This window comes from Pocillopora damicornis, chromosome 2 (genome assembly GCF_964200805.1).
Source record: "Pocillopora damicornis chromosome 2, jaPocDami1.2, whole genome shotgun sequence".
Classification (NCBI taxonomy): domain Eukaryota; kingdom Metazoa; phylum Cnidaria; class Anthozoa; order Scleractinia; family Pocilloporidae; genus Pocillopora; species Pocillopora damicornis.
The window spans coordinates 35,590,543-35,613,615 of NC_142671.1; the positions used below are offsets into that span (position 1 = coordinate 35,590,543).

Consider the following 23,073-nt stretch of genomic DNA (forward strand, 5'->3'; position numbering starts at 1 on the left):
TTTTGTATGACAGTTAGCGATCTATTAATAATCCTCTAGCATTTGATTGACAGCAGCAAATTTTAATTGTCACAAGCTCTTGACATCACAGCAGCGTAAGGTCTTATCCAGATGTTATGTCATGTATGTCATTACTTCTCTATTTATGGATAGGGGTGAAAGCTAATTCTCGTGATGGCTGCTTGACTAGTTAATGAACTGTAGAGAAATAATTCGACTGCTTTAGGACGTGCGGGGTTTTCCCTAACATTAGCCGACTTCATGTAAGAGTCATCATAGTATCCATAAAGCTCTCTTTTACGAAACATTTACTGACTACTCCCCTTTTTTTCAGTACATATCATTCCCATCAATAAAAATTAAAGTTACAAATGAAGATAGTCATTCCATCATCTCACAAGCCACAGTCATAGGTGTTTGAAATTCCCTGAGCTTTACCTGACAAATGTAAAATTTCCCTGACCGACTGAATAGGCCATTTTTGACATATTAAAATTCCAGCATTGTTCTGAGGCTAGGGGTAATAAAACAAAAGAAATTAATCATTCATCCCTCAAACTCGATGTGATTTCTTTTGTTTTATTTGCCCAAGCCTTGGAGCCTCCAAGTTTGAATTTTTAATATATCCAAAACGGCATATTGACAATTTCACAAACAAATCATGATCATATCTTCCAACCACACCCTCAAAGCTATCTTCTCCATCCATAAAATAATGCTTTCAGCAAGCCAAATATAGTTTACATCAATTGATACATCCTTAAGGAGACATGGAAAATTGATCAATTTTTCTGGAAACTTGAAATCAGCTTGTTGATCAATTTAATCAAACAATATTAGATCACTCCAACCCCTTTCATTTCTCTGAAATGTACCAAAGAATTAGAATATTAGAAAATGAAAATTGGTGAAAAAGAAATCCATGATTTCATTCACAAACCATCTTGAACTTGCATTACAGAGGAAAAGGATATCACTACATGTAAGTGGATCAAGAATCTGTGAACTGCATAAATCAATGTGCCTGAAACATTTACATGACAAAGAAAAAAGCCCTGCCATGTTAAATCATGCAGACGGCCACGACAAGATAAAAAACATGATATTGTCCTTGAAATTTCACTTCTCCCCAATTTCTCCAAGAGCTGTAAATTTTCCCTGAATCAAACTGAAATTCCCTGACTTTTCCCTAACCTTAAAGAAATTTATTTTATTCTGTGACTTTTTCCTGAACTGTGGCAACCATGTCTCAGTACCAAAACCTTGGCTAGGAAGCTTGATTTCACCATAGTGGTAACTTAAGAGAAAAATTACCTTAACAGACCAAAACAAGGGCAAACATTTTATTGTAACAGTTACAGTTACTGTACACATTACTTCTCAAGGTAACACACTGTAATTATTTTTCACAGGTTAGACCTCTCTTAGTGAGAAAAAATAATGAATCACATGATCGTGTTGTGATAAACATCAACAGTTTAAGTTGTAGTAACAGCTCTGTGCAAAGTGCTAGGGGCTGTTTCTTAGCTCACTAAGTCAGCCTCGTCCAGGTTAAAACTTTCCAGGTCTGCACACATCTCTGATCCCTCTGTACATTAGATCAGAAACACAGCTACCAACAGCAGATGTTGTGGAGCAACTTGGGTTTATTAGTATAAAAATTAAGTTCCAGCAGTTGATAGAGACAAAATGTAAAATTGATCTAAGCTTCTCTTTTAACCAAACTATATAAAGTCAGCTGTTCTCAAGGGGTGTTGAAATCCAAGTTGGTTCGTACCACAGGCGACATACTTGTTTCATGGTCGACACTTATATTTCCAAGTGATAATTCTTGGGTGAAGGCATCTGCACTCTCTCTGGCACCATCTCCACTGGACCGGCTGTTGGAAATTTGGCGAAGCAGTCCTTTGCCCTCTTCTCTACCCTAAGGAAATGAGAAAAGTTCATATACTGAAGGAGATGAGAAATAAAATGGAATGGGCAATTGAAGGAAACTGATAAAAGAAGGCAGGGGGAGAAACACATAAAAAAAGGAACACAGATAGAAAATAATAAGGGGGGGTTGGAGAAAGAAGGCAAATGAAAGAAGGGAAAGGAGGAAAGAAATGGCAAGGGAAAGCAATGAAGGGATGGATAGAAAGGAGGGATGGAGGAGGGTGGAAAGAAGGGAGGGATAGAGTGGACAGGAGGGAGGAGGGTGGTTAGGAAGTAGGAAGCAGGATGGAAAGGAGGGGGAGCAGGGTGGAAAGGAAGGGTGAAGAGCAGGGTGGGAAGAAAGGATGGAGGAGGGTAGCTAAGAGGGAGAAGCAGGGTGGGAAGAAAGGATGGAGGGTACTTGGGAGGGAGAAGCAGGATGGAAAGGAAGGATGGAGGAAGGTGGTTTGCTGGTAGGAAGCAGGGTGGAAAGGAGGGAGGGAGAAGCAGGGTGAAAAGGAAGGATGGAGGAGGGTAGTTAGGATGGAGAGCAGGGCGAAAAGGAAGGATGAAGGAGGCTGGTTAGGAGGGAGAAGCTGGATGGAAAGGAAGGATGGAGAAGGGTGGTTAGGAGGTAGGAGGCAGGGTAGAAAAGAGGGGGAAGGAGGGTGGTTAGGGGGTAGGAAGCAGGGTGGAAAGGAGGGAGGGAGAAGCAGGATGGAAAGGAAGGACGGAGAAGGGCAGTTAAGAGGTAGGAGAAAGGGTACAAAAGAGGGGAAAGGAGGGTGGTTAGGGGGTAGGAAGCAGGGTGGAAAGGAGGGAGGGAGAGTAGGGTGGAAAGGAAGGAGGTAGAGCAGGGTGGCAAAGAAGGATGGAGAAGAATGGTTAGGTGGGAAGAGCAGAGTGGAAAGGAAAAAAAGAGGAAGCTGGTTAGGAGTAGAAAGTACAGTGTAAAAGGAGGGATGGAGGAGGGTGGAAAGAAGAGAGGGGTAGGGTGGAAAGGAGGGGAGAGTAGGGTGGACAAGAAGGATGGAGAAGAGCAGTTTGGAAGGGAAAAGCAGGGTGGAAAGGAAGGATGGAGGAGGTTGGTTAGGAGGGAGAAGCAGGTGTAATAGGAAGCAGGGTGGAAGGGAGGGAGGGAGAGCAGGGTGCAAAGGAAGGATGGAGAACAGGTTGGAATGGAAGGATGGAGAGCAGGTTGGAAAGGAAGGATGAAGGAGGGTGGTTAGGAGGGAGAAGGAAGGAAAGCAAGGATTGAGGAGGGCAGTTAGGAGAGAGAAGCAGGGTGTAAAGGAGGGATGGAGGAGGGTGCTTAGGAGGAAGGAAGCAGGGTGGAAAGGAGGGAGAGAGAGCAGGGTGGAAAGGAGGGGAAAGCAAGGTGGAAAGGAAGGACATAGAGCTGGGTGTAAAAGAAGGATGGAGAGGGGTGGTTAGGAGGGAGGAGCAGAGTGGAAGGAAAGAATAGAGGAGTATAGTTAGGAGGTAGAAAGCATGGTGGAGAGGAGGGAGGGAAAGCAAGATGTAAAGGAGGGGGAGCAGGGTGGAAAGGAGGCGGAGCAGGGTGGAAAGGAAGGATGAAGGGCATAGTGGAAAGGAAGGACAGAGGAGGGTAGTTAGGACGAAGGAGCAGGGTGGAAAGGAAGGATGGAGGAGGGTAGTTAGGAAGAAGGAGCAGGGTGGAAAGGAAGGACGGAGGAGGGTAGTTAGGAAGAAGGAGCAGGGTGGAAAGGAAGGATGGAGGAGGGTAGTTAAGAAGAAGAAGCAGGGTGGAAAGGAAGGATGGAGGAGGGTAGTTAGGAAGAAGGAGCAGGGTGGAAAGGAAGGACGGAGGAGGGTAGTTAGGAAGAAGGAGCAGGGTGGAAAGGAAGGATGGAGGAGGGTAGTTAAGAAGAAGAAGCAGGGTGGAAAGGAAGGATGGAGGAGGGTAGTTAGGAAGAAGGAGCAGGGTGGAAAGGAAGGATGGAGGAGGGTAGTAAGGAAGAAGGAGCAGGGTGGAAAGGAAGAATGGAGGAAGGTGGCTAAGAGGTAGGAAGCAGTGTGGAAAAGAGGGAGGGAGCAGGCTGGAAAAGAGAGAGCAGGGAAGAAAGGAGAAAGGGAGTGATGTGGAAAGAAAGGGTGGAGGAGGGTGGTTAGGAGAGAGAAGCAGGGTGGAAAGGAAGGATGGAGGAGGGTGGTTAGCTAGTAGGAAGCAGGGTGGAAACAGATTAAAAAGGAGGAAGGGAGCGGGGTAGAAGGGAGGGAATAGGGTGGAAAGGAGGAAGGGAGCAAGGAAGGAGAACAGAGAGGAGGAAGAAAGCCAGGAAAAAGGAAGGGAGGTCTAGGGGAGGAGGAACCTGAAGGAGTGAGTGTGAGAAGAAAGGAGAAAGGAAAGGATTGAGAAAGGTAGGAAGGAGGAGAGGAAGGAATGAACGGACAAAAGACAAAACGACAATTAAACAAATGGATTGTTTAATGAGTAAAGGAGAACTAAAACAAACTAATTTACCTCATTAAATTCACAACACTTGTGTGCATACATCTCTGCAGCTTCTAGATTTCTATTCTTCAGATTGTATCTTGCTAAAAACACATATGCAGAACACAAATCAGCCACAGACATTACCTGTAAAAGAAAAATATATATATATATATAATATTATATATATTTATAATAAAGTTCGGATATAACGCGCGCTGTCATTGGTTGAAAGAGTGTGCTCTATGAGAGTATAGAGCATAGAGCTGAGCTAAAGCTGTCACGCCATCTGCCATATTGTAGCATGTTCGACCTTTTCCGGGACTTCTTTTTAGCTTTTCTCCGATAATTGAAGGTGAAATTTCGGAACAAGCGAGCCGGCAAGTAGCAACAGAAGAACCAAACAAACGTTTGTAAACATACCAGGCGCCGTGATTTACGTTATTAAAACGTGAGCAGATACGAAAATCCTCAAAGGAAAAACAAAATAGACATTCCGAGTTTAAAGATTTTCACGCTCAGTTAGATTGCAAGCTTACGTAGGGTAATAAAAATCAAACACAGCTAACACTCGTATAATATATAAAGTTCAGTGTTCAAAAACAAAACAGAACAAAACAGAAATGATGAAAAATATAACCAAACTGGCATAATTGTTAAAATTCATACTAATCATGACGGTGTCTGAGCAAATATGATCATGCTGAAGTCCATCGCTGCTCACTTATCATGCCGATCTCCGGTCATCACAGTAAAGCAAGCCTCAGAAACTACATCGGCCACCCTTCGAGTGAAAAAATAAGAGCTCGCTCTGATATCCTTTCCAATGTGTCGAGTGGAAAGTCACTTCAGTCACTGCAGCCGAGTTTTGCGGCGCTGTCATCCCGAGCGATCTTCATGTTCCGGTGAATTCGGCTGTCGTTCATTTAAAAAACACTCGCCTTGAACAGTTTGTTTTCTACCGTGTCAGGTGAAAAAACCCGCGTGTTTTTATGAGCCATAATTCGGCTGAAGTTCACTGAACATTTCACTTCAAGATTCTGATTTAAAAACTTCAGGAAAAAGCGTTAAATTCGACCTGCCGAATTATTTTAGTTTGTAAACTATCGCTGAGTGTGAACTTTGATGGTTTGACACTTTTGACAGCTTTTGTCTTGTACAGCCAATCAGATTATTTGAACCATTCTAACAGGGATTCTGATTGGCTTATTGTAGCGTGCTATATGAGAGTATAGAGCATGCTGACGACACTGTTCTTCGCTTTGGAAATACAGTTTGTTTTGAAAATTGAAAGTAATACATGGGGAATTTAACGGATTCTTTATTATAAAACAAATAGAGAAGCCTTGACTGTGCTCTGTTCAAGAAGTGGGAAGAAACACTCGACTACGTCTCGTGTTTCTCCCTACACTTCTTTCGTGCTCTAGCCGCTTCCTGCGTGCTTTATAACAGAACAGAGCACAGTCAAGGCTTCTCTATTTGTTAAATATCAACAACATTCATTTTTATAAATCTGATAAATCATTGGCTGGTTTGCTGGTCTAATATACACTTACTCCAACAACTTCTGTCTGTTCTACATAACGGTTGTATTGAGTGGCAGCGTCATTATCCTCATTAAGATGTTCGTGTAATCTATAAAAACAGAAAACCATTTCAGAAAACATGGTAAGCTACAAGTTAAGTCAACATATTAGTATTCATTATACATAAAAGCAATTTGTAAATTATAATACCTTGCTAGCTTTATCACAGCCATCCCTTCAAGATCACCAACTGACATCGCCCTGAAATAACACTGAAAAAAATTTTTTCGATCATCTAGCCAACTTTGATGGACTGCTAAATGTCATTTTCCACAATTGGAGACAAAAGACAAAAGTTGTAGGAACTACAGAAAACATTGACATGACATTGCCCTGAAATAACACTGAAAAAAATTTTTTTTGATCATCCAGCCAACTTTGATGGACTGCTAAATGTCATTTTCCACAATTGGAGACAAAAGACAAAAGTTGTAAGAACTACAGAAAACAAAAACTCACTTTTTTAGCTTGCTGCATACTGTTTAACTTTTCATAGCTTTCACCCAAAGCAACTAACATCCTTGAGTCATTTGGTCTGCAAAACAACGCATCAGAAAGTTTTATTGGCCACACTTTTTTCCAAACACACTTTAATCTTCACAGTCAAAATCAGCTGGTAAGAGATCATGGTAAATACCTGAATTTGTGAGCCTGTCTATAGTAATACAAGCAATAGAATGGCATTTTCAGAATTTCATATGTTTGTCCTAATCCATACCATGCTCTGTAGTCTCGATAATTGACTTCTAGAAAGCAATAACAAATTCTAGTTCAGTATAATGATTGAGTTTAGCCTCACAAGGTTTAAATTACTTGCTAACTGAGCCTCTGGTGGTTTTTGTTTTTTCTTGTTTGAAATGCTTGTCTACTCATCTATCCTGTTCTAGACTCAAGTGACCCGTCCAGCCTGAGCTTATTCCAACTTCCATGGCATGAGGTGACTGGGAGTATCACTGCTAACCCCTACAAGAGATACCAGTCCAGTCCCCCACCCTGCAAATCATCAGGCTTCCCAGACAATTTTTTTGGTACCCATTCCCAATCCTACCATGAATGTGGAGAGAGGAACTGCAAACGTCAAGTGTCTTGCCCAAGAAAACAACACTATAACCCAGCCAGGTCTCAAGCCAAACCACCAACCCCAGTCCAGTGCATAAAGATGTGCTTGCCCACATACCAGCAGTTTAAAACCATTTTTACATGACTTTCATTTTAACCTACAACATAGCCACCTTGAACAATATGTGTTTTCAGGGTTATACCACTTCTTGCATGTGAAAGTGCCCAAAAAAATTCATTATAATAATATTGCAACTAGCAAAAAAGACCTCATCTTTACTCAACAGTTTACCTATGGCTTTCCTGTAGGCTTCTATAGCAGCTGAAGTATTCTTCCTCTCCATAAACTCATGCCCCATAAGAGTCCAAGCAGATGTGTACTGTGGGTTTAGTTTCAGAGCACGTTGAAAGTATGTCACTGCCTTTTCATGCTGGTCATGGAGGCTGTAATAATTTCCTAAAAGATCATTCCAAGCAATTTTTGTAATTTATACATGTGGAATCAGATTCAAAAACCATTTATTTGATAAATTCAGTTTAAAAAAAAAAGTTGGTTTAACAACAACTTTTGTGAGCCACAGAGAACTTTCAGTCAAGAGCAATACTAACCTATGACACAGCATGTTTCCTCTCTGTACCTATCAATACTATTTGTGTGGTGTGCTAAGTAACTTAGTTCTGGTTTCATTTCCTGCAAGATTTAAATCAATGTTCCTCTATTAAATAGCCAGTTAAATAAAGTTATATCAGTGTTACTTTGTTCACTTAGTTAAGAGAAGAAGGATGGCAGATGGTTCTTCTTGTTTCAATCTGCCTATCAACCCTAAAAAAAATATCAAACTGCCCTAAAACATTTTAACACTCACCTTTACATAAAGAATATTGGAGTAAGTGTCCATGTGCTCTAGGGAACATGGATCTTGTTCTCTGACTTGTTTGAACAGCTTACATGCAGCATCAAAATCTGCAACCAACAGATAAACAATAGCCAATACATAATGTGTAAAATTTAGTTCAATATGATTAGCTCTCTGACTTCACAGATGGCATGTGCATTCTCCCTTGACAGCCATTATCTCAGCTACAACCTTCTGTAGTTCTGTAACTTTGGAAACTCGACCAGATGCATTATAAGATGTTTGAATTATATCTTCAATCAAGATTATATCAATCCTGGTCAATTAAACCATTGCATTACAATACAGTGGAAAGCCAGAAGCCCTTTTTAGCCCTGTATTTCAGGGGGTCATTTTTGATTTTAGCCTACCAAATACTAAATTTGTAGAAATTTGAGCCTGAAATCCTGAAAATCAAATATGCGAGCAAAAGTAAAAGGAATAAAAAATAATTGCTCAAAGACTCCTAAACTTTAGCAAAAGAATCTGTGGCATCACTGCTCTCCAATTTCAAATAAATATGACCATAGAGGTAGGTGGAACAACAAGAGATTATGAGAGATTGACCACAGATAATCTTGACAGACTTGTACCTCTGGCATGGTACTGTGCTAGAGCTGTTTGCAGTAAGACATATTTGTTGTCAGCAAATCCAGCTTGGCTCAGTTTTGTATATCTCTCCAGTCCTTCCTCATTCAACTGAAGATCAATTGCGACATGAGCTTGGAAAAACTGAGCCATCCAGTGGGAAGGAAGGGTCAATGACTGTAGCTAAACATAAAGAACACAACATAACTTTAATTGAGCCATCCAATGGGAAGGGAGGGTCACTGACAGAGTCTAACAAAGAAAACACATCAGGACTAAGTGAGCCATCAAATGGGAGGGGAGGGTCACTGACAGAGTCTAACAAAGAAAACACATCAGGACTAAGTGAGCCATCAAATGGGAGGGGAGGGTCACTGACAGAGTCTAACAAAGAAAACACATCAGGACTAACTAAGCCATCAAATGGGAGGGGAGGGTCACTGACAGAGTCTAACAAAGAGATCACATCAGGACTAAGTGTGCCATCAAATGGGAGGGGAGGGTCACTGACAGAGTCTAACAAAGAAAACACATCAGGACTAAGTGAGCCATCAAATGGGAGGGGAGGGTCACTGACAGAGTCTAACAAAGAAAACACATCAGGACTAAGTAAGCCATCAAATGGGAGGGGAGGGTCACTGACAGAGTCTAACAAAGAAAACACATCGGGACTAAGTGTGCCATCAAATGGGAGGGGAGGGTCACTGACAGAGTCTAACAAAGAGATCACATCAGGACTAAGTAAGCCATCAAATGAGAGGGGAGGGTCACTGACAGAGTCTAACAAAGAAAATACATCAGGACTAAGTGAGCCATCAAATGGGAGGGGAGGGTCACTGACAGAGTCTAACAAAGAAAACACATCGGGACTAAGTGTGCCATCAAATGGGAGGGGAGGGTCACTGACAGAGTCTAACAAAGAGATCACATCAGGACTAAGTAAGCCATCAAATGAGAGGGGAGGGTCACTGACAGAGTCTAACAAAGAAAATACATCAGGACTAAGTGAGCCATCAAATGGGAGGGGAGGGTCACTGACAGAGTCTAACAAAGAAAACACATCAGGACTAAGTGAGCCATCAAATGGGAGGGGAGGGTCACTGACAGAGTCTAACAAAGAAATCACATCAGGACTAAGTGAGCCATCAAATGGGAGGGGAGGGTCACTGACAGAGTCTAACAAAGAAATCACATCAGGACTAAGTGAGCCATCAAATGGGAGGGGAGGGTCAAAGACCGCTGCTAAATGTGAAAAACACATTATAATATCAGATCTCTTTCGTAATGGCAGTCATGGTTACTTTTCTTGTATGTGTAGGCAGATTACAAACCTTCTTGGCATTATTTTTTAGTGTAAATTCAATTTGTTTTTTAATCATGTTGTCAAGATCTGAAAGGCTAATTTACATGAATAAACAGAACAGCAATTATATCTGCTTTTTATGAAAGAGGTCTGTGTCTAAAAACTAATGTTCCAGGTTTGATGATAGGAAACTCCTTTTCTCTACTTGAATCTGAAAATAAAACATTATACATGACACCAACTGACTCAGATGATAGCATCTACAAAGGGGTGTCACAATATCAGTCACTACTGCTGAAAACAGTCCTTCTCAAGAACACTCCCACCTACAGGATTGCAGGATCAAATATCATTCACTCCTGCATTCAAACCATTTATGGCAACTGCTAATTCAGTGATGCTTTCATGAGAGGATGGCACAGCCTCTGTCTCCAACATTTAATCAAGAGCAGCATGGAATCATTCAAGTAAATACATAAGTAACAAACAACTCATACCATTTCCTTGTCCGTACAGAGAGATGACAGCTCCAGCCAACTGCCCCAATGTAGAGGCTCCTTCTTCACAGCTTCTAGCATCACCTCAAGCGCTTCTTCTCTTAGATCAAGTTTTTTAAGTATAACACCCAATCTATTATTTAAAATCAAATGGAAAATTAAAAAAAAACTAATTTGCTTGACAATCACAGAGCAAAAACTGTGCTATGGAGTTAATAATTTACAAAACATCAATATACCTCCTATTTAATGACCTTCCAGGTATTTTGCATGAATGGATATTATAAAGAGAAGGTATATGTTACCAGTAATCACTTCTGGGGTTAAAGAGTGTGGTAACTAAATGCAAACTTATTTTAACAGGATAGAAAAGACACAACTTGGCAAACCCAACTCAGAGAATCAACTCTTACAAGAAGAGACAGAATCCATCCAGTTTTTCACGTCTTGCACAGAGTCCAGATCTCAGCCACGTCAAATGCTCATTTTTCATATTTTCTTGAGGACCTTTCAAGAGTCAATGACAATTATGATGAATTTTAAATCCATAAAGTTCTAAACAGCAATTATTAAGTGTTCTATTGGTTACATAACCCATTAACTCCCAAGATTAGATTAATTCTCTCCTCTAGTCACTACACACCTCCTTTTATTTTAGTGCCAAGAATTAAGTGTAAGATTGAGACAGCAACTTCTACCTGACAAGTTTGAGTATCTCTTTACCAATTTGGTGGATAATGCATGGATGTTATGCAGAGAAGTTAAATGTTTATCATTTCTGGGAGTTTAATGATCAAGTCAGGAATGAAGCCAAGTGGCTCATTTGGTTGAAACCTATTGCAGTCTCCTTAACATAAAATTGTTATGAGCATCACTCCTTCCCCAGGATGACATGCTAGTCTATCATAGGTTGCCCCCTACCAGTATTGAATCAAGTTTTCTCGACAGTTCAGCAGTAACCATTGATACTCTTGGGTAGAGAGAGGTAATGTGTCTTGTCCAAGAACTGAACACAATCCCACTAATTGACAGGCCACCGCATCACCCCAATAATTAACAGTTATTTACCATTCCAACAGCCAGAGTTTCTGACAGAGAATATTGTTCATGTTATATAATATGTAGTCACATAAGAGTATCATTAGATTGTTCATGACATGACATTACCTAAAACATCCATCATTTTATCATTCTTGTGCTTCTCGCCATCCTAATAACAATGTGATAAATAAAACTAATTTACATGGAATGCAATGTAGTACACCAATTCAGATGAAAAATAAAACAGTTGAAATCTATATTGGTGTTTAATGTACTGGCAATCTATAGTGTGTTTGTAAAGTCATTTCAACCCTTTGAAATGTAAATATTGATTCTCCACCGAACCTAAAATACATTGCATGAAATTTCACTCTGATAATTTAGCTGTGAACTTTTCCTGAGCATTTATGCCAGCTTCTAAAGTGAAAAAATGCACACCCACCTCACTTAAGAGGGGGAAGGGGGGGGGGAGGGGAGGGAGAGGAGGGGAGGTAAAAAATGAGAATATAACATTCCAAGTGAGATTTAACCCTTTACAACCTAAGGTCAGTATGCATATTCTCCATACTGTTCTCTGTACATTTTCTAAGGTGCTGACAAGGAGAATCAAGAGCTTCCTTAGTTGGTGATCATTTCTGTTACTCTTGTAACCTTTATGTGTGATTCAAGGATGATATTGTAAGGAGAAATTGGATGCTAGTCACTCTTAGGGGTTAAAGGGTTAATAAAGCCCGAGGTTTACAACATCAAACATGTAGCCTACCACCAAGATATTGCTTCTTACCAAATAATGTGAATACATAAGTAAGAAGTATCCTTTGTGACTTGTACAATCCTCCAAGAAGAAAGCTGCTCTCTTAAACTCTTTCAGGTCAAAATATGCCTTCCCCAAGGTATATTTATCAAAATCTTTCAAAAATTCGGGATCCCGATAATCAGTCACAGGAAGATGTTCGGGTGTTGCAAAGGATGGAATGGAAAATGCCAACTCAGCTGCCCTACGTGCAGAAGAGAAAATTTATATGAGCTGACTGATATACAAATATATCATCATTTTTTTTTACAGATCTTTTGACACGCACCTTTATTTGATTTTGTAGCTTACCGATCGATATAAATAGGGACACACGTTCCACTACTCATCTGCAGTCTCACTGCTAAGGTTAGCAGAATTATGTCAAGTTTAACAAAGAATGTTAAAGTGTTCTTCACATAAGAAATAAGAAAAGTAATCAACAGGTCTATCGGTGGAGACGCAAAAACGCAACAAAGCAGAACTGCAGGGAAAAAAATCTACGAATGCAATGGAGCAAATAAAATAACTCTGCCCTTGATCATTAGTTGCAGAACGTCGAAGGTTTTCGTCTTTTGTGTCATGTTTCATCTTCGTAAATTCAGTAAAGCATAAAATCTCATTAATTATCTGGCTCTTACCACTTAGCACTGTGAAGCAAGCCTCTCTCTGAGCATTCTTTAACCGCGTAAAGAAGATCCCTCTTGATTTCCGGCAAAGAAACATTCGACACAGCCGCCATCTTTCAAAAGCCCGCGCACAACGACGGAGGGGGAATGGTTCGAGGGTTACCAGTGTTTTCTCGGCTTCAGGGGCCCCCACGGCTGTTTCGCGGTGGAAATTTAGTTCGCGTATGCGGTCTACAGGAAAGATCGAGTTAATTATTATTTCTCTGGTTAATACAAAATTATGTATTTGCATAAATCTAGCGTCCATGGCAACCCTTTGGGCTAAGATATAGTTTAGCCAATGAAATCTTGCTGCGTATCTAATGTATGCGGGCGAAATTTAGCATGGCGGATGCTTACAAATAGAAGAGGCATTTGCCGTCGAAAATTTGAGTAAAATCGGTCAAATTTTGCCTGTGTTCGACGAAAACACGTTGCTATGGTGGAGTCTAGCAAGCACACCCTATTAAATCAACTGAAAACTTTGATTTCAATTTGGAAAAGGCTCGAATTTTTCCCAGCAAAGCAAGAGTCAAAAGAGAAGACTTGAAACCTTACTGAACAACCGACAGAGGTAAGTGTTTTAATCCGAATTGTTTAAGACTCCATTCGAGGCGCTTTTAATATGTTAAGATCGGCCGTTATGCGACTCCATTTTGAATCTCGGAGGTACTGAATTTTAAGTGAAACAGTCTGTAAACGACTGGAAAGGTTTAGTTTTGGTTCCAAAGATTGTAGTAACACTTTTATTCGTCTAAATTAGAAGTTGAGCAAATAAATTACACTATATTTACACACATAGTACTCGTTCTTAGTCATCGAACCGATACATTGCTATTGAAAAGGAAAGAGTTTTACTCGTTCGCTTTTCGTTTTAAATTTCTTTCTTTAGGTTTGGGAGCTTTCCCTGCTAGTTCCGGACTCGTGGCAATGTGATGGTTGACAAGGATTTGACGCAATCTCGTGTCCTTTTTCTTCACATGGTCAAAATGCTGGGACTGGGTATTGAATTCAGAGTGTATTCCTTCAATCCCTTGTTCACCGTAGAATCCAAGGCCCATGTGCCATTGTCGAAGAAAAGGGCAAACATGTTCTTCTAGCATATGCAGCTTTGGTGTGATTGTCATGTCTGGAAATTTTTCCCTAAGGAACTGAAGAAAATTTGTGATGTCTTCCTTTGCAACAAGAAAACAAGAAAAGGTGGACTTAAGACATGATCTTTTTGCTGTATTCATGTTTTTCCATGAAAGTCAGGTTTTTTCTTTCCGTTACCTAGCTTATCAATCTTGCCATCATTGAGATAGTCTGCACTGTCATAGACAAAGTGGCAAGCAGCAAATAACTTAAAAACTTGTTCAAATTTCACGCTAATTTCTCTTGCTTGAGAAAGGAGGGAAGGACACAGCTCCTCTGTTTTTGTCAGCACAGCACTGCATAGTTTAATGATGTTGTCTTCCTACCAAAAAACAAATTCAACAATTCAATGAAATTTTGTGACTCAACAAATTCCTACTCTAAGGGTAGAATTTGTGTTACCTTGCAGCAAGTGTGTACATGATTACCAATGAATGATTTTCCATGATAAGCTTGTCTCTCAACATTCATTTTCTTGAGAACCTCATCCAAATGAACCGATAGTGGTCCATTGGCTTTCTCAAAGGCAGCCAATTCCATTTGTTCATCTGCAAGCTTTTCCTATAATGTTGAGATAATACTATTTAAATCTGGGTTATTTGACTTACTGCTTAGTTGCTATAATTTGATAATTTGAGCCCTTGTAATATTACAAATAAATGATCTATAAAATAAAATCATAACTTCTTTAACTAAAAAATTAAGATGGGTTTGAAACATGTAAAATGGATTTGGAGGATTGTACAGCTATGATACTGGAAAGCACCAATATATTATTTTTACCTCCTCCTTTGCATTTCCAAGGAGTTTGTCTATCTCCTCCTGTAGTAGTGTAAAGTAGGCAGGCATGATATCAACATTAGCATGCAGACTTTGTAAATTCAGCAACTCCTGTAAATAATTGGCTTTTTCATTAAATTGTTGTGCTTGTCTGGTATGTAGTTGGGCAGCTCTGAGTGCCTGGATTTTCTCATCATTCTCTTCACTGTCTCCTGCTAGAACCATTTGAATTTTTTTGTCCAGCTCAAAGCACTGGTTCTCTAGTTCGTCAAACAGTTTCTTAAACACACCCAAGCTAATGTGAAGTCCAGGAACACAAACCTGAAATAGACAACCATTAAGTAAGGTGGCCTGTAAGTCCCTCTTCAAAGCAATAAAGTAAACTTTTGTATCTTACTTTGTCCAATTCAATGTCCAGCAGTTTCTCGTGAATCACATTGTGATAAAACTTCTGTTGACTTGTAACAGAGCCATCTGCTACAAACTTATCATAATCCTCTTGAATGTTTTCAAGACTTCGTTTTTCAGCATGCCCACGTTTATGGCAAGAGACTTGCATTACTTCATGATTTATCTTGTACCAAAGACATGGATATTTGCCTGCAAATACAATTCTTATGGTGGAAACCTGTTTCACAGAAATAGTTATGTAGAGTAGAGGCTACATTTATATTCTTTTATTGAATTGCTAAATCATTATTATTTGTATATGTGAATTATTGTCTGGATCATACCTGAGGCACCAGCTATTCCAAATAGCTTGCATAGGAACTCATAGTCACCAAACAGGAAAACCACTTTCTTTTTACCTCTAGAAATGGGCAAAACAAAAATAAAAATTTAATTAATATTATGCTATTTCAAGTCTTTATTCTCCCGATTAACTAAAAGTGTGGTAAATTTTTTTTCACTTACGCCCAGGTTGCTTCTTTCAAGGTGTTTACTTGTTCTTTATATTTCATTAAGGCTGTCTTTAAATTAGCCTAACTATCATTTGCATGAAACATGGCAAAGACCACTGTGTTGGTTTTAGAATTTTGATGCCTCAGGTTAGCAATCTGGAAGGCCATTTTAAATGACCCACCACCAGCATCTCCTCCAAGTTTTATGTACACTTCATTTTCTGGGATTGCATTGTTCCATGTCAGCCTTCCATTCCTAAAATGATAACCAACTATAATTAGACTATAATTCACAGCAATAGGCAACAGAAAATGATAAGCAACTAGCACAAAATATGTGTGGAGTTCGACATTTTGTCTGGACTGGTTGATCAAGTACCTCTTTGCAAATTGGGCACATATACTCATGCTTGATGTTTTCAACAAACTGTTCTGGGTAAAGAGGTTCTGATCCTCTAAAGCTTTGTAGATTCTTTACCTCCTCAGAGAATGAGAGTGAGGCTGGGTCAGGTTGGAAGCTTAAAGTGCCAGACATTCCTTCCACCATTTCCACCTGTTCCTTGGGTTCAGCTGAGTCCTCTCTGGGTTTTATTCCAGGTTTAGTCTTCTTCTTCCTACCAGGTTTCTGTTGATCCTTAAAGAAACTGCAGATCTTACAGTTTCCAGTGCGTTTGTGTGGAGGCCACACATTGATTGCAAGGCGTGTGCCTCCTCTTAAAGCAAGCTTGTAACACTTGTGGCAGAACTTAGAGGGCACATGTCAAGGTCATCTTTACGAACTTTGACACCAAAGGCTGTGAAAATAATCTCCGTCTTATCAGCGCAAAGAAAACTGTTCTCATACTTATCTTTTGCCTTCTTCAATCGCTCTCCACAAATTCGGCAAATTTTTTCCAATATTTGTTGATGTTCAGAGAGACCAAAGTTAGCCATCTGAATGCACTAATCGAACCGAGTTGTAAACTAAACTTGGATTAAGCAACGCAGTTCTAAGTTGACTCAAGATATGTTCCGAAGTTCCTTTTTCCGGCCTTTTATTGCTTCAGAAGGGTACATCCTTAGGGTTTGTACCTTGTTTCAGGAAGGGGTGTCTATTTATCTCTCTCGATCAGTTCTTCAGGGGTGCGGGAATATTTGCATTCTTGTGTTATTGCGTGTAGTTCATTCCATTTGAAGGGAGAGGGAATATTCGCCAAAAACCATGTTAATCACGGCCAAGAAGAACGATTTAACTATCAGATCAAAGCACAAATGGTAACATATAATTGTAAGGTTTATTATCCGTGATCATGATTGAAATGTTGACCGAAAGAAACGTCTTGTCCGTGCTTTCACTATTTCAAGTAGCTCCCCGTGACAGATCGATGACATACACTTTTCGGGGAGGAAATCACACGCACGTAGCTCGACTTTCTTGCACATAACAGAAGGCCGTGGACATTTTATCAGTTTGTCATAAATCGTGTATTCTTTGTTTAGCCCATGGGTAAGCATGAGTTCATTCAGAGGATAAATTCGCGTAGTTTAGGGACATTAGTTCGAGGTCAAAGGGGAGATGGACGCCATATTTACTATTTCGGTGGTGATGTGTAATCGCAGATTACACCGCTCAAAACAATTCGGATTAAAACGTCATGGTAAAGAAACTGATGGCAAAGGAGAGACGTAAAGCCTGAGTTGTTCCTTTATTGAAAGAAAAATTCGAATCAATCAGAATCTTGCCTGAAAATAAGAAGACCTCAGAAAGGCGATAAGTCATCTCGCGTCAAAACAAGATGCCATTAAGCCGTCGCATAGTTAACTATCCCGCACACGCAATCTTCCCCAGGAGAACATTAACCAGGGAAGCAAAATACAATGTCTGCGCATAAGTTAGCTATTTCCTTGGGCTTTGCGCATATACTTTTTGCGACCTAGTTATCAGTGGGTTCTTTCTTGTTGAGCCGTTAAACGTACATTTTCAGCGGTTTCAAATTGAAAATGTCAATCTGACATGCGCGAACTAAATTTCCACTGGCGGGCGTTTTGAAACAGCCGTGAGGGGATGATTTCTTCGAAGGCGGTCTACCGAGATAAACGACGACGCAGTGGGTTGTCAGCTTGTCTTAGATTCTCAAAGAGGTTAAGCGTTAGCTGTAAAACGGCCGATAAATTTAGCTGTCAGGCGGAAAAGTTGACAAATGTTAGCCGTACTCGTAAAAAGAGTTAACCATAAAATGTTTTTCTTCTGATAACAAAGGAAGGAAGTTAACCGTTAGCCGTAAAATAGCAAAAAATTTTAGCTGTCAGCAGTAAAAGCCATCACCTCATTGAGACCCTCTTGTCTTAGTCATCTTGGTGACAATGAGACATACTTATTTCTTGACTTTCTTTGCAGTACCGGCAACAATGTATATGTGGAAAACATCCCAAATTGCGATATGGTAAAAACAATGATAATAATGATAATAATAATTTTAAGGTCTCTTACGCAGTGGACCTTTGTGAAATAATCGTGGCTATTGTCAGTCTTCATCAGAACAAGATTCAGCTTATCTTAGGAACAAAATCCCATGATGTGTAAACAAGGACCCATTTTATCAAGACGACCAAGAGAAAACCGACTTCATCCAAACTACAAGCAAGCAGGAAATAGGCTCCTGACGCAAGTTAAATGCATATGGGTAAAATGGTTATTGCATGGCATTCTTGCGTTTGAGCTTCCATAGCTTTTCGCCAGGTAACGCTGTGTTTTTAATTTTTTAGCAGTTATGCTAAGAAGGTAAGCTTGTCAAAAAAATGCTCTCTATTTAATCTGATGTTCACCTTGAAATGATTACTTCGCCTTGCAGTAATAATCATTGTTGCTGAAAATTGAATTATGCATTATGAATGATAAATAGACGAAGATACAATTTGACACTACATTATCTTTGTTCGTCTCAGTCCCAATTTCTCATGGCATGTATGTGTGGGCATATTGGAATTTTCAGACTTTTCATCCAATGATCAATCATCTCTGTACTCGATTAGAGGAGTCATTCAATGAGGTAGTTAATGGACTAATCGTGTCGAAAAAATAAAAGGAAACAACATAAAATTGAAAGCAAGACACTGCGCTTTCATACGTTACCAAGAGGGCTGAATAAGAAAAAAAAAAGAGTACTTCGCGCGAGGAAGAACAATTACATAACTGAAAAGCGAAAAAACTCAAACACAATTCCGTACATTTCTATCATTAAAAACATTTATTTTAAGTAGCTACAACGGGATTTTTACACTCTTTTATAAAGAATGACAAAGTATCTATTCTTAAATTAGCTGTAATTACTAATACAACAAGGTTTGCCTGTTACAACAAGTTACTTTTTTACAATCCCATGCAACACCTTACAGAAACTTGACAGCGCCTTTTCTTAGTTTCAAACTACAGTTTGTTTCTATCGAACCATCACCCAGATTGGTTTGTTCAGGTAACAGTAGCCCGCAATACACTTAGTACCACGTGCGCGGACGTCGTCGGAGGTGACGTAGTTGTTTGAGCTGTCGACACCATTCCACATGTCAACCCACTTGTCGCTGTCCGCAAAATATTCTGAAATCCCGCCCGATTGAAATTCTAGACGAAATCTGGCAAAACCCACAGCTGGAGTTTTCTTGTGGCGATCTGCAGGGCTGTACTTGAAGAATCCAAAGACGTTCCCATACTTCCCTCGGGATCTCCCCATTAATAAATTTTCGAACTCTGTTTTGTCCTTATTTGGAGCGCCTGCCTTCCTGTTGTAAATGACCCGGATGGTATTGACGTCATTAAACCGGAACATGACCTCCTCCCAGTCCGTCATGTCAGGGTGGATGTGACTCGCTGCATCTGAGTCTGTGGATTTTGCTGCTGATGCTGAAAATGCTGTCTTTATAAAGATGAAGTTTGGGGAAACCTTGCTGGCAACTAGTGTCCAACCTCCATTCTCAGTTTCCATGTCGCAAAAAGCCTGGAACGAGTCACCTGTCGAGCCTCCGTTTGGATCGATCCAGTAAAGTCTGCTACCACGCCCGTCACCTTATACAGACCATTAAAATCATTTGAGATCGTCTCCTCATATTTTTTTTAAGCTCTATCATTTTCCAAACCATTTAGAAATCATAATCACACCTGATTTTAGGATATCCATGCAGTGACGGCCAGGTCTACCGGCCACGTGACCTTTCCCTCCAGTCACCAATGGCAACCAAGCACTTCCATCGCATAGTTGCAAGGCATTTTGGGAAGCATTGTAACGAACGATGCCAGCAGTTCGCAGACTACATTTCTCAGCCGTGTCACCAAACCTGATGGCACCTTGAGGTGATTTACCAGCCGGACCGGTTTCGCCTTTTTGACCCTGACAAAAAAAATTGAAAGTGTTTATTTCATGATGAAAATAACGTATTACATCGTAGAGATCGATTTGAAGATATTTGAGCAATGGCCAAAGAACTCTTTTGTTGGTAGTGGTGCGACAGTGGGCATAGAATTTTACTTACAACTAAGTCATGACAAATGCTTTTAAATAGCCACGGTTTACCAACCCTTATAGCTAAACCTTCACCAGAGGACTGTTTTTTCCTTTTGCCAGTTTTCAGTTGAGGTTTTTTTTCCTAACTATATTATAGACTTGAAGTGAGGTTTCTTAGGAAAATCATCGACTGACCTTTGTTCCATTAATTCCATCTTTCCCATGAAAGCCCTGCTCCCCTTTGACTCCCTAAGTATTCAAAAATAAATATTACTTTACAATTATAGTTTTTGGAGCTTCTGTGCGGAATAAGTGTTGTTATTTTGACCTTTTTGTGGTTTTGAAGTTAAGTTAGTAAGAAATTTAAACACCAACCTTTAAGCCGTTCATTCCATCGTTTCCCTTCGGTCCTCGTTCTCCTCTGTCTCCCTGAGAAGAAGAAACTTTTAGTTAAAACTTGTGACTGAGACGATAATTACTAATCAATGATTTAAAAAGATTCAAGTTAGCTTTGGTGATAAAAATCAAGTGAGTCACGCACCTTGACAGCATTTTTCCCTCCACTTTCTTTACAAAGACCTTGTTTGCCTTTCTCACCCTGAAATAAAATTTTAAAAAGTATCTTTTAAATACCCTACATATCCTAGGTGCCGCTTTACTGTCCTCTTTGATCTGTAGAAAAACATACACCATAAGGACAGAGAATCGTCCAAATATTCAGAATATGTATTTATAATACTCAGCGATATCATTAGTTCCCTACTAAGCTCAAATAACGTCTATGTAACTCGTGAGGAGTCTGTCAGTCCCTACATATAAAATTTAGCTCATCGGTTAATTTGCCCAAAATATACATGTGATTCAATTCGAACGCGGTTATTTACTTCAGAATTCTGTAAACAAAATTCCTTTAGTTTGAAAGCGGTTTGTAATACATTTTTCTTTTCTTCTCTTCCGTTTTCGCTTGTGGCGTTTGTCCTTCATTACTTTGTTCATTTCCTCACACCAACCTTTGTTCCCATTTTCCCGTCGCGTCCATCTCGGCCATCTTTTCCTTCAATCAAAGACAAGAAAATATGTGCTGTGAGGGAATTTCATGAAGCATAAGATATTTTCGAGAGACATTTTAACATTTCAACTATCCCTTCGGAGAACCGTAGTCGTCTACAAGCGCACTTTGTTCGTAACTATACATTGCTGGCAGAACGTTCTCACCCAGTTATGGCTGTTAAAGTGATTTAGTGTTTATTACAAAAAAACCTTTAAAGTGCGACTTAACTATCCAATATTTTTCTTGGTTATTCCATACCGTTTTGACCATCTCTGCCGTCTCTGCCTGAAAAAAAAAAAGGTGAAAAATGGTCGTTAATGTTAAAGAAAAATATGAAATATCAAGAAATAGCAAATATGATGATACGTTCATACCGTCGCGGCAGGAACAACTGTCCTTCAAAACAGACTTTCCACACTTAATTTGCTGTGTTTCATTCTTCGAACACTAAAAAAAGAAGGGAGATCTATCTCGAACAACGTGGTACGACTCTAAACTGTGTAGTTTAAGCAATAAACTTGCCGGGTTGAGCATGAATATTTAAGAACATATATTCATCCACAAAGAGACGATATGTCCTGGTATTTATTGACAAAAAATTCCCACTTACCGATTGATTCTTTGAGACTACAAAGGTACCCAGGATAAAAATGCAGCTTAGGGCAAGAAATAATCGAAACATCTTCACTTCCTCTTCTTTTCCTGAAAGTTTCTTTGGAATAAAAACAGAGTTTCAAGACGTGAGCATTTTAATGCAAAGCTAGTTAAATATTTGCATTCATCAGAACGAGAAAAAACAGCATAAGGGCGGTTCAGACAATTTGTTATGATCGTTTTTTTTATGTGTGGATTTTTTGCTTTTCGCCTTTTATACACCAAACCTTTCCTTTTGAATGGCGTATTTGACTGGCGATATCTCCCAAAGCCAATTTCGTTCCGTCAGTGTATTTCACAAAAACACACGATACACATTATTGTTTGTATAAATATATGCGGAGCTCATATCTCCGGTGTCACTGAAGGATTACAATGATTTATGCTATAAGACAGTTTTTGATAAGTACAGCGTGACGTGCAGGTCACGCTGGTTCATTTAGAATCGATCTGCCGGCATCAGTCTTTTTAGAATTAATGAGTCTTCGTTGCGCGCGAGGCTCTTAAAGCATAGAAACGCCTCGCACCACTTTTTAAATAGTTGCTTACTGGTGACTTTCGTTCTTGAACTGTTATAATTGGCTCATCTATTCTAATTCAAGGATGGCGTCTTTAGATCACGGTTTATCGTGGAACCCCATCATTTCTGTGATTTCAAGTGAACATAATTCCCGCTGAAAAAGGTCAATTTTCTTCTGTCGCTACTCTTTAGAGACTCTTCTCGCAGCAATATTTTTTAGCTTTAGAGATTTACTTGAAGTCGGTTTTAAATATACATCGGCGAGGCCGCCATTTTGTTAACTCAGCCCAGATCTTCTCTTCCGTCGCTTTTAGCCTTTAATTAATTTGGGTTGCATTTGTGTAATCAACTGGATACAGAGATTTCTTCCCAGCTTCCTCCTTCTTTGAGGTTTTTCCCCCACAGAGTGGTATGTTGCTCGTTCGAATCAGATGCTCATTAGAGTATGTCTCTTGCATAAATCAGATTGCCGCACTGGTGTATTCGTGCACCAATCAGATTGCCGCATCGGTGTATTCTTGCACCAATCAGATTGCCGCATCGGTGTATTCTTGCACCAATCAGATTGCCGCATCGGTGTATTCTTGCACCAATCACAGTGTCAGGGAATTGCCCCTCATGCCAATCATGCCATACAATGACTGAGTTCCTAGTAAAACATCTTTGGCTGTCTTCAGATTTCACATGAATAGACGTTGATGGAAAATTTTTTCTCAACATTAAAGCTGTTGTATAATGAGAAAATATATGCCTACAG

General features: G+C 39.8%; 3 protein-coding genes and 1 long non-coding RNA gene across 5 annotated transcripts; 1 reads left to right on the plus strand and 3 right to left on the minus strand.

Moving 5' to 3' along the window:
- Window positions 1–1,329: 1,329 nt before the first annotated feature.
- Window positions 1,330–12,921, minus strand: LOC113668078 (cell division cycle protein 23 homolog). The gene is made up of 15 exons (XM_089197464.1): window positions 12,774–12,921; window positions 12,124–12,337; window positions 11,466–11,508; window positions 10,712–10,805; window positions 10,299–10,431; window positions 8,504–8,681; window positions 7,881–7,978; window positions 7,624–7,705; window positions 7,307–7,471; window positions 6,593–6,701; window positions 6,415–6,490; window positions 6,106–6,167; window positions 5,926–6,004; window positions 4,400–4,516; window positions 1,330–1,924 (listed from the first exon to the last, which is right to left on the minus strand). The coding sequence occupies exons 1-15, from the start codon at window positions 12,872–12,874 to the stop codon at window positions 1,745–1,747; spliced, it is 1,731 nt and encodes a 576-aa protein (XP_089053590.1). The 5' UTR covers window positions 12,875–12,921; the 3' UTR covers window positions 1,330–1,744.
- A 34-nt stretch (window positions 12,922–12,955) lies between these two features.
- On the plus strand, window positions 12,956–15,110 carry LOC149051052 (uncharacterized). The gene is made up of 2 exons (XR_016183968.1): window positions 12,956–13,374; window positions 13,693–15,110. It is a non-coding gene; the product is annotated as an uncharacterized LOC149051052 (long non-coding RNA).
- On the minus strand, window positions 13,536–17,665 carry LOC149051053 (uncharacterized). 2 transcript variants are annotated; one of them, XM_089197466.1, is made up of 6 exons: window positions 16,095–17,655; window positions 15,630–15,872; window positions 15,449–15,525; window positions 15,112–15,314; window positions 14,718–15,035; window positions 13,536–14,256 (listed from the first exon to the last, which is right to left on the minus strand). In XM_089197466.1, exons 2-6 carry the CDS (start codon window positions 15,674–15,676, stop codon window positions 14,032–14,034), a joined length of 870 nt encoding a protein of 289 aa, XP_089053592.1. In that variant the 5' UTR covers window positions 15,677–15,872; window positions 16,095–17,655; the 3' UTR covers window positions 13,536–14,031. The 2 variants fall into 2 exon arrangements, with proteins under 2 accessions (XP_089053592.1, XP_089053591.1); XM_089197465.1 differs by having other exon boundaries at window positions 15,630–17,665.
- Window positions 17,666–18,830: 1,165 nt separating this feature from the next.
- On the minus strand, window positions 18,831–22,083 carry LOC113668087 (uncharacterized). The gene is made up of 9 exons (XM_089197468.1): window positions 21,753–22,083; window positions 21,517–21,589; window positions 21,401–21,427; window positions 21,102–21,145; window positions 20,633–20,689; window positions 20,467–20,520; window positions 20,287–20,340; window positions 19,749–19,977; window positions 18,831–19,655 (listed from the first exon to the last, which is right to left on the minus strand). The coding sequence occupies exons 1-9, from the start codon at window positions 21,822–21,824 to the stop codon at window positions 19,036–19,038; spliced, it is 1,230 nt and encodes a 409-aa protein (XP_089053594.1). The 5' UTR covers window positions 21,825–22,083; the 3' UTR covers window positions 18,831–19,035.
- Window positions 22,084–23,073: the final 990 nt, after the last annotated feature.